General features: G+C 59.4%; 1 protein-coding gene across 1 annotated transcript in view; it reads right to left on the bottom strand.

Annotated features, from left to right (window-relative positions):
• AHDC1 (AT-hook DNA binding motif containing 1) overlaps window positions 1–18674 on the bottom strand; it is a 64478-nt gene that overhangs the window by 14536 nt on the left and 31268 nt on the right. The window contains exons 2-5 of the mRNA XM_040619093.1: window positions 8019–8197; window positions 2741–2852; window positions 2581–2618; window positions 790–2190 (exon numbers count right to left, since the gene is read on the bottom strand). Coding sequence (XP_040475027.1) covers window positions 790–2116 — 1327 coding nt within the window. The 5' untranslated portion in view covers window positions 2117–2190; window positions 2581–2618; window positions 2741–2852; window positions 8019–8197. The remainder of the gene's footprint in view (window positions 1–789; window positions 2191–2580; window positions 2619–2740; window positions 2853–8018; window positions 8198–18674) is intronic.

The raw sequence follows: 18674 nt of genomic DNA on the forward strand, positions 1-18674 counted from the left end.
CTGCCACTGCCACCACTTTCTTTTTCTTGCCAATGCCCTCGAAGAAGTCACTGAAGGAGCATCGGGCCGCCTTGGCTGCGTGGCCCCCACCCCGGCCACCAAAACCGCCTGCTTTACCACCACGCCGTCGGAAGCCCTGCACCCGGTGCAGGAAGTGGGAGATGCTCTGGGTGTCGGGGGCCTGGTGTACCGACTCGGGCTCGCTGGGCGTCCAGCAGCGGGGGGGCGAGCACCGCCCAGCGCACTGGCTCTGGCGGTTCAGGAAGGCCAGCTTGGCGAGGACGTCGGAGTACTCGGCCTTACTGTCATTGGCGTCTGCTGCGTAGGACGGCTGGGGGGAGGCCAGCTTCTGCTTCCGCCGCCGCCGTTTCTTCACCTCTGGCATGGCCATGGTCGCCGCCGCCACGGTGGCCGCTTCAGCCGCCACCACTGCTGGCTCCTTGGGCTTGCCAGGACCCAGCAGCAGGTTCTTAGGAGGGCGGCCGCGTTTCCGCTTAAGAATAATGGGCATCTCCCCAGGCGGGAAGACCACCACCACGTTCCGCCCGTTGTTCTTCATCTTCAGCAATGGCGTGGGCTCTGCGGAGACGCGCAGGCCCAGCTCCTTGCCCTCCACGCTCAGACTGCTGCTCAAGGAGGACACCTTGTATGTGGTCTTGTTCCGCCGCCCCAGCGACACCGGGATTTTGGCCATCTTCACCACCATGCGCCGCACGCCCCGGCACTTGCCTTTGCGGGTGGGGACCACCGGTGTCTGGGAGGATTCTGGCTCCAGCTCTGGGACTGGGCCCGGGCCTGGCAGGGCAGGAGGTGGTGGAGGCGGTGGTGGCGGGGGCTCGGCCAAGGCGGCCGCCAGCCCTGTGGGCATAGGCAGGGACAGCAGGCGGCCCTCTGGTCCGGCGTCTGCCTTGCGCCCCCGTCCAGCTTTCCGCCGGCGACACAGGATCTTTGGCCTATCAGTGCGCCGCAAGGCGTACTTGGGGTGACCCTCAGGCCCATGGGGGCCATGGGGTGAACACAAGTCCAGGCGCAAGGTCTCGCCCAGTGGGCAGGGCCCCAGGGGCTGCTGAGGCTCCAGACGGCGGCCAGGGACGTCAAGCAACTTGGGCAGGGGGTCAAGTGCCTGAGGGTCAAGCAGCTGTGACTCCAGGGAGTCGGGCAGGGTATCCAGGGCCTGCAGCGCCAGGCCTGGCAGCCCCAGAGGGTCAGCAAGAGGTTGCAGGGGTGGCAGCTCCAAAGCTTCCCCGAGCGGCTCTAGTGCCTGTGGGTCCAGGAAGCGGGGCTGGGGGTCTAGGAGCTGAGGCTCTGGCTCAGGAGATGGTGGCTCGAGGGCCTGGGCCTCTAGCAGCTGGGCCTCGGGGCAAGTAAGGGAGGCCAGCTCGCTGAGGATGTCGGCGTCAGCAAGTTCCGAGTAATCAGGGCCGTCTGGCTCTGGCTCTGGGGGCAGCCCGGTGGCCGCGGCCGTGGCTCCGGGACTATGGCCTTGGCCAGGCTGGGGACTGTCCCTAGGCTCGGGCTCAGGCTCATAGAGGGGGTGGCTGGGCCTCTCGGACTTGGCGTGGGGGGTGGCCCGCTCCTCGGGGCTGCGGATGCTGTTGGCCAGGCTGGGTGAGGAGAAGAAGCTGTACTGAAGGTCACCGGGGGGTGGGGCAGGCGGGCGGCTGAGTCTGAGGCCACCACAGTCCAGGTGCACGCCGCTGTGCTGCAGGTCCTGGGAGAGCCGGGTCAGGTCCTTCATGATGTCAATCAGCCGCACCACCGGTCGCAGCTTCACCCGCCCGTTGTCCCAGCGACGTCGGGAGCTGTTGCCGTCTCCCGCAGGGGTGGGGCAGTGGGCCTGTGAGACTGGACGGGCTGCCCTTGGGGGCAGCGGGTCGTCCCCCTTGGCAAGGACTGGTGGGCGCCGGGTGCTGGGGTCCCGGCGTGGGGGTGGGCGTGGGTTCTCGGAGAAGGTGTGGGCGAAGGCCTTGTCGGGTGGGCTGGCAGGGGGCCGGGTGGGAAGCAAGGGCCGTGGGGTGGGGGGGCCGCCGGGGTAGTACTTGGGCTCCCGGAGGTAGTCAGGAGAGCTGCACACGGCACTGGAAGTCACCACCAGGCCCTGGGGCTTCACACGCATCCTGACCTTGTCCTCCGCGGGCCGCCGGGCGGGGCCGGGGCTGACATGAGGGTGCGAGAAGCCGGGACCAGGACCTGTGGGGCAGGATGGGCAAGAGAGCCCTCACTGAACGCCCAAGACCTCAGCTTCCCACATCCCCAGTGAGCCGCTGCCACCCCTCCTGGGAGTCCCCTCAAGCCCCATCCCCAAGTTGACGCCCAGTCTTTTCCCGAACCACCGCATGCACCATGAACCCCTCAGGGGCCCCAGTCCCACTTGTTGACAGCTCATCCACTTCTAGACCCTGGCTACGGGCTCAGGGAGAAGAAGATGCCTGACTTGGAGAGGGAAGGCCATCAGCAGGCTGGGGTGACCACTCCAGATCAAAATTCAGGAGAAGGCCAGGAAATCCCATCCAGGGCATGACCTGTTCCCTCTGCCTGCCCGCCCGCCCCCCCCATTTTAGGAGAAGCCCGGCCACTCACCCTCGGCTCTGCCGCCTGGGCTGTCACACTGGAGATCTCTGTGGGCAACAAGACAGGGGATCTGAATTGTCAAGGTGGCCACAGCCCAACCACTCACTGCCTACTCCACACACCAGCCCAGCTCCCTCGGTGCCCCCTCCGGTGCGCACACCCGGCTGACCTGGGAGAGAGAGGGCCCCCGGGCCTGGGGGCTCTGCCAGTTGCTGGCTGTCAGCTGGGGGTGCTGTGGAGCAACTTCGGCCTGAGCCCAGGCCTCGGGGCGTGGACAGCGCCTGGAAAGGACCATCGCAGCTTTAGTGAGCACCTACTGCGCGCCAGGCACTGGGCTGGAAGCTGTCCAGGCATCGTTTCATTTAATTCTTCATACAAATCCTGTGAGGTAGGGGCTATTAATAACCCCATCTTGCAGATGAAGAAATGGAGGCTCAGAGATGAAGTAACATCATTCATTCATTTACTCATTACTTATGGAGTGCCTACTTTGCACAAAGACCGGGTAGACAAACAGTGATCAGATAATCATAAATGCTTTAATTATTAGTAGGATAAGAGCTGTAAAGAAAAAGTGAAGAGTGCCTCAGGTCAGAGGTGTGACAATCATACAGGCAGTCAACAACAATAAAAGTTCATACGCTTTGGGGATACTTTCCCTACTGCCGAACAATAGGCTAGTAAGCACTTTATGTGGATTATCTCATCTAAGCCCCCTGCAAACCTGAAATCAGTATGCTCATCGTCCCCATCTTTACAGAGGAAACCAGCCACTGGAAGGTGGTGAGCACCACGAAAGCTAGGATTTCTGTCTGTTCACTTCTGTGTAGATCTCCCAACACTCTGGTCAGCACGTGGCCCACAAGCGTGCTTCAAGAAATATTGACTGTTTCTTATGAATGGATGCACGAGGTGCACAGAGCAATGAGCCCTGCCTCTTCCCACGTGGTTTCTCTCATTCCTCTCCAGACCCAAAGGTGGGACCCAAGAAGGGTGTGGAGAGAGGGCGAGAGACAAGCATGTGGGAAGGGATGTTCTCTGACCCCTCTCCCACCTTTACCAGAGAGGCGCTCTCTGACTCCCCCCTCCCCCATCGCACCTCTGGCCACAGTCTGGCCCCTGCTGTGCACTCTCAGAGTCCTCTCTACTTCCCCTTCACGGTATCCATCACTGTTGCAACCAACTACTTGTATGACTGGCTTTTCGGTGAGTCTCCCCCGCAGAGTGTGGGCTCTTCATGGGCAGGCATTGCGTCTGTCTTGTTTACCACTGTATCCCCTGACCCCAGGGCCTGGGCTTTGGAAGCTACATAAATATTTACTGACTAACTCCCTGAGCTGGTCAGGGCAGAGATGGGATTTAAATCCAGGCATGTCTGACTCCCAGGGGAGCCTGGGGACTCAGGGCCCTGACCACCGGGAGGGTCTTAAAGATTGACCCCGATCACTCCTTAGTGTTTGGCTCTGACTTGATCCCCACAGTCAACCCCCTTCCCCTCCACATATGCGTAGACTCCCACCAGCTGCCATACTGCCTGGGGCTGTCACCCCCACAGGAAGACCACGGAGCTGACTCGGGGACAAGATGGTGTGGAAAGGAACACTCTTCCACTCCCTGGTGCTGGGCAGCAATTTGCAACCTACAAAGCACTTCCACACATATGACCCACTGAATCTTCCCAGCAACCCGGGAGGCACGGCTGAGGACCCCTGTGGTATAGAAGAAACAGGCTCAGAGCAATGATTGTGGAACTTGCCTGAAGTCACATAGGTGCGAAGTCGCAGGATTCCTAATTCTGCCCTGAGCTCAAAGCCTGCTTCCCCTCCCAGCTCCTGCAGCTTTCCTTCAGCCACTCCTGAAAGCCCTGCTCCTAGAGCTGAGGTCTAATTTAAGGTTGGGAGGAACCTTAAAATCGCCAAGCCATTTGGCTTCCAAACCCTGGGCCTGGGGGAGCTGTGTTACATTCCAGATACCCAGGCCCTAGTCCAGGGGAGTCTGACTCACAGATCTGAAGGGACATCTGGGAATCTGTATTTGTAATCAGCTTCCCCATGGGTACCCTACTCCAGTGCCACCTTGTGCTCTTCCCATTTCACAGATGAGCAAACTGAGATCCAAAGAGGGAAAGGGCCTTTGCCCAAGGTCACAAAACAGCATGGGGAGAGCCCTTCTGTTGCTTATCCAGACAGTACATCCCTCTGTCCACTGTCCCTTTTCGCTCTGCAGTTCCCAGCTCTCGGCTGCTCCTCTCTGTCCTGCCCACTCCATCACTCAGGGTCCTGCTCTCTCCCAGGACAGGCTGTAGACTGTGGACTGGCTCCTCTCAGGCCAGGCTCTCTCGCCCGTTGCTCTTACAAGAGGGACTGTGGGCAACAACCTCACAAAGGAGGGAAGGGGCACAGACCCTGGCATCTCCAAGTCCCCTTTCCAACAGTATGGTTGACCCATGGCTCCTGAGAGTCTTTGAGAGGCCTCCCTTACTGAGGGTGGGGCTCACCCAGCCTCCCTGCTCTGCAGACCTCCCACTTGGGGCCCCAAGGGTGTGATCTTGGCTGAAGGGAAAACTCCTCTCCAGTGGTTGCTTCTGTTCCACCCACCCGTGAAGACCTTTGGGCATGTCCTCCTGCCAGACCTCCTGACTCTGTCCACTGCTCTCTCTTGCAGCCTCCAGGATCTGAGGGAAGCAGCTGGCTCCCCTCCCCACCACACCCAGGCGGCCATTTTCTTGGACCCCTCCCAAGGGCACCACCTATCCCATGTCTGTGAACAAAGTCAAAAGGGTCCTTCTGTCTGACAGTCTGCTTCTGGGTCAGTGTGTCTGAGCCTGCCCATGGGGACACCAACCGGCTGGGAGGGGGCTGGGGGCCCCAACCTGCTGTGCACAGTGCCGGGAAGCGCCAGCCCACATCCTTGAGTCCCCAGCCCCACCCTCCCCCGCTGCGGCTGTGACCACCCCACCCCTTCCCCAGCCTGCCTCCCCCTCCCCCACCCACAGCCTCCCCAGGGGAGCCAGGCTGCCAGCCCCAGCTCTCACTTCCGGCCTCATGACCCTCTCTCCAGCCGGCACACTCCTCCCCCCACACCATTTCCCTCCCAGCCTGGATTGAAGGCCCAGGGATGTCCTCAAAGGGAAAACAGTGTATCAAAGGGGCTATTACCACTGCTGTGAGCCCTTCCCTAACACCTCCTTTAAGAGCCTTTATCCCCCAGGATCTGTAGCACCCCTCTCAGTCTCCTTCAGCCCCCTCCCACCCACCCACTAGTGCCCAAAGATCTTCTTCCGACCTGACTCCAGCCCAAAATCCTACCAAACCAAAAAAGGACAACGATGAAAATAATAACAGCAGCTGTCACTTATTTGGCATTTAAATAGAGGCACAGAGAGGTTAAGTGACGCCCTTGAGGACAAACAGCTAGGAAGAGCTAGAGTCTGGATTTAGGTTTGTTGAGCTCCTCCGGTGCAAACTTCTTCACTGTCCAGAGTCGGCTCCCTCCCCTGCAGCCTCCTCCAACAGTCCCAATCCTCATCACTAGTTCTAATTTTTGATTTCTAATCTACCCCCTCCCAGCTTCTTCATCCCCTCCCACCTCAGTCACCCAAACGCACTACCCTCCCTCGCCACTAGGTGTCCCCTTAGAGCCACTGATGCCCCCAAGGGGAAGCAAGTCCCGCCTGGTCTCCTGGAGTCCTCAGGCCCCCCCCCCCCCGCCCCACGGTATAGCACACCCCACCCCACCCTACCCCCGGCCACACAGAGCTCCTTTGTGCAGCCCTCGCCCACCCCCTTCCTGCCCAGAGCGGGGCACCTGGCAAGCAGGTCTTCCCTAGACCCGCCCCCTGCCAGCCCCCTGCCCTGGGTGCCAGGTGTTGCGGGCACCACCGCCAGCTCTGGCTGAACCTGAGGGTCACCCTGCCGGGCGGCCCTCCCTTCCTCCCTCCGAGGTCACCCAGGGACTGTGCTTCCCGCCCTGCTCCACCCCCACCCCTCCTGCCCTTGGCCCTTCCAGACTCCTGTCCTAGTCTTTCCTTCTGTCTCCCGAGGACTCCCCTCCTCCAGCCCCACCAGGCCCTCCCCACAGCCTCTCACCCCCGCCCACCTCCTTCCCCTGAGAGCTCCTCGTTCCGCCCCCCCTCCCCGCCCAGGTCTGAAGAACTCCTCCTCCTGGAAAGTTGCTGTTGGAAAGGAAGTGACTTCAGCGATTTGGCCACAAGGCTGGGCACTGCTGAGCCCGGCTCAGCTGAAGGCCTGCCCAGCCCACCTCCAAAGCACAAGTGGCGCCACATGCACATGCCACCCGCAAGTGTGCACCCAGAACCCTGAACGCAAGCCTCCCCGGTGACATTCCACACCGTCCCAGCGTGCCCACGTATCACTCCGGTGTGTTCACATTCTCGGTTACACACCTCTCCAGTGTGCACGAGCGCCCTGCACACATACACCACCCAGTGTGGCCCCCACCACACTCCAGGATTCCCACACCTACCCAGGACACACTCTGAATCCTGGGCACTCACCACTCCCCTGTAGTACCCACACAGCCCTCAAATGTCCCCCAGCCCAGTCCACTTATGTAACTCCTGCATACGGAACCCTGTGTACCTAAGGACAGAGCCCTACACACACCGGCCTGCACACAAGCCCGAGGGCTCGCACACGCGATGCCCCGTGCACTTACAGTTGGGTACACAGAGCCCTGCACCCTCCCATAGCCACACCTCCCACCCTTACCATCCCAGGAGGCCCCACCCCTAGACCTCAGGCCCCAGGAATGCTCTTTTGGAAGCTGGGTGGAGTCCCCCGGCAGGCTGGGCTCTAGGGAGCTTCCTGGAGCCCGCAGGCTCCGTGTGTCAGTTCAGGGAGTTGCCTGTGCAAGGCAGGGCAGCCCCACCTGGCCTCCACGGCTCTAGAGCCTGGGTGGGCTAATCCCGGCCAGGAGCAGGAAGGCAGGTCCTGCCCCCACCCCACCTCATCTTATGAGGGTAACCTAGCCTACCTGAACTACACAGGTCCTCTTGGCACCTCACCTTGGCCTCCCAACTCTCTGCTTCCACGACTCCAGAGACAGGGGTCCTGCTGTGTGTGTGTGGGGGGGTCAGCGGCACACATCAGGTGCTCCAGTTTCCATCTCTGCCCTGAGTTCTGGTCACTGTCACAACCCCTTTCTCTTCCCAGTTCCCTCAGGTCAACAAGGTACCAGGAAGAATCCCCAGACTAGGAGGCAGGACTCCGGGGGACTTACTGCATAATCCATGGGCCTCAGTTCCCCTTTCTGGATAATGGGGAGTTTTGAGTAAGTTGGGTTGAAATATTTTGATTCTGTAGAGGGCCTCTTTTTGGCCTAAGCTGGAAGGGGAGATTCCTGCTAAGACTGGGAAGTGAGTCCCCCTGATCCCCACTTTCTGCGAGTGGCCCAGGCACAGACCTGGCTTCCCTGTACACTGTTACCTGAGCAGGCTGTGTAGACAAGGTCTGGCTCAGCAGGAAAGGCCTGTCTTCGCCAGCGATTCCAGGGTGGTCTCTGCGGCAGCCTGAGAGTCGCCCCGAAACCGGGGCCCTCTGTACGCACTTAGCTGGGCAGGCTCTGGGGTCCAGGCCGATGGGTAGACAGGTAGGCAAGCTCCCATCTGCGGAAGAAAACACAACACCCCAGGTATAAGCATGGATCCAGGATGAGCCAGATAAAGGGACCAGGACGCTAGCCTGAATGGGGTCCACTCTCACATACAACGAAATCACCTACAACCTCATTTCACTGGGGAACCACGAGCCTATCCATTGAAACCCCAGGTTCCTGTTGGGAAGCAGTTATCCTTGTACACGTATGTACTCACACACATGAACACGAACACATATACTACGGTGGAAAGAACCTGACTTTGGGAAGCCAGACAGTTCTTGGCTCGACCCTTACCGTATGATCTTGGGCAAGTCAGTTAACCTCTCCGGCTCTCAGTTTTCTCATCTACAAAATGGGGAGATGTAATGAACGGGGGGAGGAATGCTTTGGGAGACTATATATGCCAGCAGCTTACTTAGAATGCAGGTGTGAGAATTGCTGTTCAAAGACATGGGGAGGGCAGATTTCCACGCGGGGTGTACGCGCAGCTGGCCTTTACTCTTCTCCATCAGCAACTAGTTACGTCTCTTGTTTTAATAACCATGGCCCTTCTCACCACCCTCCTGCTTCCTGCCCATTTGTCTGCCTCCCTGAGGTCTGTACTGGAGCCCAGAGGGGGTCTGGGAACCAGGCCTCATGGACTGCTTACGGGCTCTGGTTGCCTGGGAATTTGTATGTGTGGGAGCGATCGCGCCTGGATAAATGCATGCTTGTGAGCGTTCAGCTGTCTGGGTAAATACACCTGTATGTGGGCTCCTGGGTCTATTTAGCCTTCTGTACATTTCTAAACGTGTGTGTGTACACATGTGTCTAAGAGGGTACATGCATGGGATCCTATGTTTGTTCAGTGACGGTCTATGTAGTTAGCCGTGTGTGTGTGGGAGAGCGAGCGAGCGAGCGAGAGAAGGGCTGATGTGTACCTGGGTTCAGTATCTTCAGTTATACGTGTGGGTGTGTTTATCTGGGTCTATTCAGCTTTGTGTGTGTGTCCAGCTGAGCCTGTGTTTGCACGCCTGCGAGGACATGCAAGTGTGTGTCTGCCTCTGTGGCAGCACCCCGACCCCCGCCGTGCCTGGGGCAGGAGTGTGCCTGTGCGCGCACGCGCTCCGCCTGGCTCTCTGCAGCTTGCTGTGTCAGGAGCTGAACTGGCTTCTGGCTGTCTCGGGGCTCTCTGGATGCGTGTGTGGGGGGCTGGCGGCTGATCCTCTGCGGTCCCTGCAGGTTTCCGGTCTTGAGGCCTGTGACTGCGGGCACTGGTGTCACTGTGGATACCTCCCTCCTACCTCTGCCTTTTCCTGGGTTTTCACGGTCACGGCCGGCAGTGTGACTGGTCACGGTGTTCCCGTGGGTCTGTCTTGCTGGGGGTCACTATGCACCTGTGTGTGGGTCCGAGCGTGTGTGTGCTGTATAACCTCGTCGCCAGGTACCTGCGTGTCAGTGGGTCCTTGGGCCCCATCACTATGTCTGTGCCAAAACAGCTACGTGTCAGTGTCAACATGTGTGAGAGGGTCTGTGTGCCATGGTGTGCCTGGCGGCACAGCAGTGCCTCCGTGTTTGTGCGGTACCTTCGTGTGACTCCTCAGTCCGTGTGTGCGTCCGCGCGCGTGTGCACTGCATGCAAGAGACCCTTTGTGAAACAGTGTGTGTCTGTGTCACTGTGTTTGTGTGCCTGCTTCCCTCCTCCCTACCTCCTGCGTGCACGCTCTCTCTCTCTCTCTCTCTCTGTAGGAGCCAGACAACTCCCCAAGCCTGGATTAGGGACAATTTATCCACAGGCAGAGAAGGAGAATTCCAACCTGCCAGAGCCTCCCTCCTCTGATCCATCCCCCCTTTCCCCGTGGTTGGGTGGGCACAGAAATGCAGCCCGGCAGCTCCCAAGCCCTCAGGGAGCCCCCACCTCTGCAGCTCCCCAGAGGCCCGGGAGGGCGGAAAAGATGGAAATCTGGGTGGCCCCAGAGCCCTCCAGTGGGGGTGGACTGGCTGCCCCCCATCCAGGCCCCCACAGCTCAGCTCATCTTGGCCCTGTTCTCCTACATATGGTGGTGGTGGTTGAGGGGGGGAGTCTGCATGGGGTCTGCCTGGCCCTGCAGGCTGGAGGGACCTCAGGAGCAAAGCTGCTCCCAGCCCTTCCACAACCTGATACTCCCCAACTGATAAACGCCAGCTCCCCGCCACCCCCTGAAATGGGAATAACTGGGGAACTTGCAACTGTGCCCGCATAGGCTGGGGGAGATGCTGGAAGTGGGGGCAGTGTGGCGGGGGGAATGCAGCAGAGGGGGGCACAAGGGGGGCTGAGCTGGGACTAAGGCTCCCTTCACGGTGCTCCAGGCGCAAGGCAGAATCACATGTTTCCCATTAGCTGCTCTGGCCTCCTTGTTCAGGGGGTGTTGGCTGGGGGAGATTTGTTCTGGTTGCAGACACCAGCCGAGACCACACAAGAGAGAGAGAGGAAGAGAGAGAGAGAAAGAGAGGGCGAGGGAGGGAGAGAGAGAGAGAGAGAGGTTGAACCCCAGAGGGAGAGGAAAAGACACAGAGACACACAGAGGGAGAGAAGGGGAGACAGAGAGGCACGAGAGACAGAGACAGGCAGTGACAGACAGAAACTGTGAGACAGGCACGCAAGAACACAAAAGCAGAGAGGCAGAGCCTGGTGATGGGGAGGGGCTGGGGGGGCGGACAGGGAGGTGGAGACGCAGGTGGAGAGGCTGGTCAGAGGCTCAGGAGTGGGTGTCTCGAGGCTCAGAGTGCGAGTGAGACAAGGAGGGACCGAGAGGGGAGAGCAGCACAGGCCGAGGGGTGGGAGGACGACAGGGGCGAGGCACAGGGTGCACCCGGGAGAGGGGCTGGGTGAGGGCACGGCGTGTGGGCAGGGGGAGTGGACGCCGCGAGCCGCGGGGCGGGGGCGGCCAGCGCGCCCGGAGCCTCCCGCCTCCTGACCCTCGAGCCTCGGCGAGATAACAGGCCGAATAGTGCTGACTTGCGGTTCAGAAATCCAATATCCTCCGCGGCACACTAATCGACTACCTGAGCTCCCGGCCCGCGCCGAGCTGCCCCGATTAATCCTCCGGCTCCACAGCCTTAATTAGTTTAACAGTTTCAGGGGCAGAAGAGGCAGGGACTGGGGTTCCCCCATGCTTGCAGGGACACAGACCCCCATGGCAACCCTGCCTGGTGCCCCACCTCCCCAGTCACACCTGCTCCTGCCCCAGAGGCCCCTTGCCACATCGCCTGGAAACACTGGTTCCTTCCTTCTGGGAAACAGTCCCAAGGGTTGGCACCTGGGTCAGAAGGAAGGTCATGGGGGACTCAGACCCCCCCACCCAACCCACCACACTTGTCCCTGCACTCAGGGCTCTGAATGCTTCCCCTGTCCAGCCCTTTGGGGCCCTGTGGTCTGCTCGGGAAGGCCCCGCCAACGGTGGGCCCCATACCACTGGGCAACATGTTGTCTCTTTAGGGTGAGAGACAAGCTCCCAAGTTACTGACAACCTCCCAACAGCATGAGATAATCACACATGTCACTCCCCACAACAGCATGAGATGGGCACGTGGTGACATCTCACACATCCCCAACAGTCAGAGACAGGCGTATGGGCTGGTGACTACCCTAACAGGATGAGCTAAGTACGTAACCTGTCACTTCCCCAAAAGCGTGAGATGGGCACATCTGATACCCCCAGACAACAGGAGACAGGAACACAGGTTGTCACCCTCACAACGGTGTAACGAACATGCAGCCAGGCACTCCCACACCCACTAATGGATGTGAATGCGGAGAACCTGTCTCTCTCTCTCTCTCTCTCTCTCTCTCACACACACACACACACACACACACACACACACACACACGCCTCACCTTCCGGCATGAGGAAGGGACAGATGCCCCCAGCCCCACCCCATCATAGGACTCAGGGACACCACCTCACCCCTTCCCCATGAGTCCTCCCTTCAGACTACCAGATGGGCACACAATATATCACCCCCTGACTGCTTCAGACAGGTGACAACCCACCCCCACGGCTCCCCCATCACTGTCGCCAGCCTGGGTGGTGCTGTCCTCTGCCTGCAGCGGCGTCACAGCTCATAGGGCATGAATGTCACCCCGGCACTGCCAGAGCCGGGCACAGCCGCATGTTGCCCCAGCGACAAACACCACTGGCCCCATGAGGAGGTGGGGGCGCACAGGGCTCTGGGCGTGACCTTGGTCCCTGGACACCAGGAGGGGAGGCGCTGTGGCCTCCCTCCTGGGTAACTCTGGCTGCCTGGTGCTGGGGGAGATGAGTGCTGGAAAGCAAGCTGCCCCGGGGCACGCAGACAACGCTGCCACCCCTGCCCCATTTCTAATTGAATGTAGTCGTTATCTAGGGAGGGGGCAGAAGGAGCCACGGAGGGAGGGCTGTTGTTGAGGCCGGGAGGGCTGTTGTTGAGGCCGAGGAGCGGGTCCTATAAGACTTCTCAGAGATGGGTGGCAGGGAGGGGGATTGAGGGGTGTGGTTACCATGCCCTTATCCTTAGGCCCCAGGACTCAGAGGGTGTGTGATGACAGCTTCAGACCTGCACTGCCGGGGAGCCCCTGGTCCTTATGAAGGCCCCCTCTCCAAATTCAGGCCACAGAGCCTGACAAGGAGGCCAAAGTCCAGGGGCATGACTCACCCAGGGAACGGGCCCAGCCTGCTGGCCAGAGAGTGAGGGAGGCCAGGAGCCAAGGGGCCTGGGTTCAAGTCTGAGCTCCTCCCAGGCCAAGCTGAGTGACCTTGGAGCAGAAGCTGGATCTCTATGGCTTATGGGGAGGGGGAAGGGGCGGTGGCGAGGGAAGTGCCAGATAGAAGCTGAGGCTGGACACCAGCAAGCTGCGCACTGGGGGCCATGGGAAGGCCACAGCAGCCCGGTCCCTGGCTCCATGCTGCCTCACAGGAACCTCAGCTTTCTGTACCTCAGTTTCCTCAGCTGGAAAGTGGGGATGATGTCAGCCTCATGAGACAATGTGACATGAAGTGGGCAGGTGCTCAAAAAATGGGAGATTCTCACTGAGGAGGGGAAAAAAGAGAGGGTGAGACATTTGTCCAAGCCACAGAGCAAGTTAGTATCACCTGAACTCGGCCTCTAGCTCCGGGTTTCCCACCTGGAGCTGCTTCTGTAAGACTGCCCGGAGATCAGTAATGAGTTAGGGGTGGGGGTGGGGTAAAGGGAGGATGTTGGGGTGCTGTTGGTTACAGAGCTGCTCTACTCTCCTGTGAAGACCAAGGGAACTGATGGGAGTCTGCCATGTATCCCAACCTTTACCCTAAACCCCACTTGGCTCATCTTCAAACACCGGACCAGAGGGCCAGCTCTAAGGGAGGGAGGCAGCCCACAACCCAGCCTCCCATGACCAGCGCCTGTATCTGGTGCTTAGAAGGATTGGGGTAACTGGGATTTCAGTGTCCAGAGCCCGCCCATCGTACAGGAGTCCAGAGAGGGACAGGCCTAGCCTGAGGTCACACAGCACGACAGCAGCAGAGCCCAGAGCCCCGGCCAGGGACAGTCTCAGAGCAGAGTCCCTCTAGCCCCTGGGGATGGCTGGAGCTGGGGAGCCCTGGGGGACTGAGCGAAACGTGGCGACAGATGGCCTGCCGAGGCAGCGGCGATCTGGGCGGCTGGCAGGCATGCTCGCTCCCGCGCAGGGAAGCGGCTAATTTTAGCTGAGGCCTCGATGCCAGCTTTGTTCCCCCCACCCACCCACCGAGGGGGCCCAGCATGCCTTGCGTGCAACCCGCCTCCCCCAGGCACCCCTACTCCCCCGCCTGGCCCCTTGGTGAGTAGTGCCCAGACCCCAGGGTCCTAGAACTGTCTGCCTGACCAGGTCTCATCACATACAGAGGCAATGGCTAGGCCTTGGAGGCCTGGCACCCCCCACCCCAGGGCCTGTTTCCCATGACTCCAAGTTCATTCCTTGAAGAGGGGAGGCAGGGAGGAGGGCTAGAGGCCACTACCCAGACTGGGAGGGAAGGCCTGATAGCAGGGTCTGGTACTCCTGGGGGGTGGGGGGTAGGGGGTGAGGGGGAGGCGAGGCACTGTCCTCCACTCCATACTTAAGGGGACCAGACCCATATTCTACCCCTGCCCTGAGAAAGATTCCTCTGTGCTACAGCTCCCCTGGTGTTGGTGAGCAAGGGGGCAGCAGTGCCTCTACCCCTTCCCTGTTCTGCATAACTTTAACTCTGTTCCAGAAACTCAAAGTATTTTAAAGAAGTCAGAGATAGAGCAAGGGTAGTACCCTTGTGTCATGGGGGAAACTGAGGCACAGTCAGAGACAGCCATCAATGTAGCAGGGGAGGAGACCAATCCCAGAAATCTGTGAGACCTAGACATGCTCTTCTTTGAGTTCTCATAGCGAGGGAGCTTCTGGGGCCAGCTCAGGCCCTAGAACTGCCCTCTGCCCTGACCTGGGCTGGTAGAAGGTCGACTACATAGATGGGGGTCTGGGCTCTAAAACCCCAGAAAGGGAGGGCTGGGATTCTTGGCTTCTGGCACCCCACCTCCTGTAGGTTCTCTGACCTTAGAACCTCCCCTCCCCATCTCAGATTCAACTACAGGTGCCCAATGGGGTGCCAGCATATCTGGCCCCTATCTGAAAGGAAAATCCTTTGGGGGGCACTCTGGAGGGTCCCCATCCCTGTTCCAAACCCGGGGCCATGAAGAAATCGCTACATGGAAAATAGAGGAAGACAACTTGAAAGAAATCTATGTATTTAGAGGAGAGAGTCAGGAGAGAAAGACAGGGAGAGCAAAAGGAAGGCAAAGATCCGATTCAGGAAGAGAGAGACAGAGGAAGAGTGTGGGGGCAAGAGACACAGGGCAGAATGAGGCTTAAAGAGAAGGAGATGGGGAGGGAGAGGATGAGAGAGAGAGAGAGAGAGAAGGAGGGAGAGAGGGAAAGAGGATAGGATGCTGGAGGAAGGAACACAGCAAGAGAGACTCAGAAGAGAGGGACAGAGGAGGAAGAAAAAGACAAAGACACAGAGAGACAGGCAGGATAAGGCAGAGACAAAGACAGAGAGAGAGAGAGAGCAAGATCCACACAGAGGGGAAGAGATGGAGAAGGAGCCTGCCACAGACAGGACAAGGCACAGAGAACTAAGGACACCACAGGGAGCTGGAGACAGACAGGGATTGACACACCCAGAGACCAACAGAGACAGTCGGAGAGGGTGAGACACACTCAGAATGGGGCGGGAAGAAGGGGGAGACACTAAGTGATAGAGCGTGTGGGAGGGGGTGGGGGGGACAGCACAGAGTGAGGAGGGAGGGGGCATGAGGAGGGGGGAGATGTCGTTGCCGGAGCTGGGGGGGGACAGAGGACAGAAATGGAATGTGGGTCTGGGCATGAGGCTCACAGATGCATCGGCTCCGGTTTCAGCTGGGGCAGTTGGCTGCTGGGGCGGGGGGAGGAAAGAGCAGAGCTGGTGAGGGAGGGGGGCCTGTTGCCATGGCTGCAGGCACGGCAGGGGCACAGCCAGCAGGGGCACAGTCGGCTGGCACTTGGAGTTCTGGGCATGGTAGGGGGCTGACTGAGGGGAAGGGGGGGGCGATGAAGAAGCTTCGCCTCTGCCCTCGGGGCTCAACCAGGAAGAAAGTTTCCAGAGACAGGATGGGAGATGTTGGGGCCCGAGGAGGGCTCCGGGCCCTGCTCCACCCCATGCAGGCTGCCAGGGGGGCCCCACTCCACAGGTCACCTGTGGGTATCCCAGGTTCCCTGCCCGTGCCTCGGGCTAGCCCCTGGGGACCCTCTGGCTCCATCCCCTCCAGTCCAGCTGAAGATCCCGCATGCTGCTGCTGCTGTTTTTGCTCGCAGGGGAGCAGCAAGATTGTGAATTCAGGATCTGTAATCCTAACGCAGAGCCCAGGCCTACCGGGCTCCAGTTGCCAAGGCGACGGAGGGTCAGAGGGCAGCGCGGGGCGCCCGCTCCTCCAAGTCAGAATCCCAATTGTTAAAGCCCAAGAATAAACAGCTGAAGCGGCCGTGGGGGGGCTGGGAGGGGGGCTGAGGTCTGCATCGGCTCAGTGTGGTGTTGTCAAGCGAGATGTCACTAATTGTCTGAAGGAACGGGCTGAGGCAGCTCTTAACTGCTTCTGTGCCACCGGAGACACCTTGGCTGCCTGGCCCCATCCCCCGGGCCTCCCAGCATTCCACTGGGCCAGCTTGGTGCTGGGAGTGCTGGCCCAGCATAATCTCTGCCTCTCCTGCATTGAACCCCCACATATTTTGGCTCCCAACACTCCTCTTTGCCCAACTTGGAACCTCCCACCTGCAAGCTAAATCCTTATGTCCCCAGAACCAGTACCCCCCAATTACTGGGCCCCCCAAGACAGCCCAGAACTGCCCGTTTGGCCTGCAGAAGCCCTCCCAGCTCCCCCAGCACCTCCACTTCTGCCCCCCCCTCAGAAGTCAGAGATTCTGGCATAAGGTGCACAGACTGCAGAGGAGGGCAGACTTGGGGCTCCTCTGACCTTTGGGGTCTAGGCAACGGCCCACCTAGAGGAAAAAGGAAGGTCTATGGCATCTTTCTGTGCAGCTTCTGACTCAGCCACACACCAGAACCCAAGACGTGAATGGGGCCAGGAAACCCCATTTCTGGTTTTGGGTGTTCTATACCTACTTGCAGTGTGACTTTTGGGTACTCTCCCTCTGCGGCCTGCCTCGTCTGTCCTCCATGCTAAACATGTGGTAGTGCCTATTCTAAGCCAGGCTGTGTCTGGAACCCCTGCCCAGAGGAACTCCCAATCCGGTGGGTGGGAAAGGCTCTCATACAAAGTAGAAAACAATCCGAGATCCATCAGGTAAGATATTCCATGAAAAACACGGAGCAGATTGGTACACAGTAAACTGACCAGTAGACTACAGCTAGTTAGTAGCCGTAGTACTAGTACCCCGTTATTACAGAGGGTCACTAAAAGGGTGCAGGTAATCAGGAAAGAGACGGGGGAGGGCGGGAGAGGCCGGTTCTGGAAGGCTTTCCTGCAGAAAGCGGTACCTGGTTAAGATTTGGACAGGTGAGCGAGAAGGTAAGGAGCGCCAAGAGTTCTTGTGAGATCCTTCCCGGGGAGCTGAACTCTAAGGTCTCAGGGTCGCCTGTTCAGCTCCTCCCAGAGCAGGAAGGAGGCGGCCTTCTGTGGTCTCCCCGCCCCACAAGCCGGCCCTGCCTCTTCCTCCACCCACTGCAACTCAGGATAGCAGGAGATTGGTGCCTGGAGGAGGGGGGGGCGCCCATCGGTAAAGCTCCCGGAGATTGGTAGCACCTGGAGTGATGTCACGAGGGGCGGGGTCAGGGCTTCGAGCACTCCCCTTGCCCCAGGTCCCAGACCCCTGCCCCAGGCCCGAAGCGCGGTCCCCAGGAGGGGGCGCTCAGGCCACCTGGCCGTCCCCCCCCCCCCCATCAGGTGGCGGGCGGGGCTGGGGCGCTGTCCGTGGGCGGGGAGCTGGGCGCGGAAACAGGGGATCCCCCAGAGAGGGCCCAGCCCAGCTCCGAGCTGGATGCGTACAAAAGGCGACTTGTTCTTTCTTGGGATGCCTGCGCCTTCTCAAACATACCTACGGCCACACTCCGGGGACAGCTACACCCACACATGCTGCACAAAGCCTGCCAGGGTGGGGACTGGGGGGCTGTCGCCAGCCCAAGAGGTCAGCTTTAAGAACCTTGCCCCAACCACTCTTTGCCACAGGCTCAGCACCATTCATCTTACCCCATCCCACCCCAAGTGACCTGGATACTTCCACAGTCTCACCCGCAGCTCTGGGGACACTGATCCAATCACATTCTCACAATTACCCTCTCCCTCAGACCATCTGTAGCTCACCAACTCTTTCCTGCTCTAGAGTCAGACCTCACCCTTCAGCAGGGTCACCACACTGAGCGCGACCACAGCACACAATGAAACCCATTAAGGTTCCTTTTTACTGAGCACTTACTCTGTGCCAATCCTTACAATTACCCTTTTGTGGGGGTGGTATTAGTCTCATTTTGTGGATGGGGAAACTGAGGTTGCTGTTAACTAGCTTGCCTAAAGCAGAAGCAAGGATTGGAACCCAAATCAAACTCGACTTCAGAGCCCTTGTTCTCTGTATTGTTTCTGCCAATCATCCCACCACCTTACACTCTTAACACCCCACCACACACACACACACACACACACACACACAACCACAGTCAGAGTCAAGGTGTAATTCTCCACCCCAAACACATGTCAATGTCACAGTCTAGGATCAGGCAGTTTCTCTCACTCCTCAGACAGCGTATGTGTGCTGAAGGGGAAGAGTCTCCTACCTCTAAGCTTCGCATCTCCAAGGCTGGCCGTCAGTCGTTATAAATGGGGCACCGAGTGAGAGCCGGGCCAGAACAGGCTACCTCTAACCTTTCCAGCAGGCTCACCTCCACCTCCCCTGACCCTAGGATGACAAAGCACTGCCAGACTGGCTGGGGCACCAGGCCTGCAGCTCTCCCTGA

This window comes from Ursus maritimus, unplaced genomic scaffold, assembly GCF_017311325.1.
Source record: "Ursus maritimus isolate PB19 unplaced genomic scaffold, ASM1731132v1 scaffold_32, whole genome shotgun sequence".
Taxonomy (NCBI): Eukaryota; Metazoa; Chordata; class Mammalia; order Carnivora; family Ursidae; genus Ursus; species Ursus maritimus.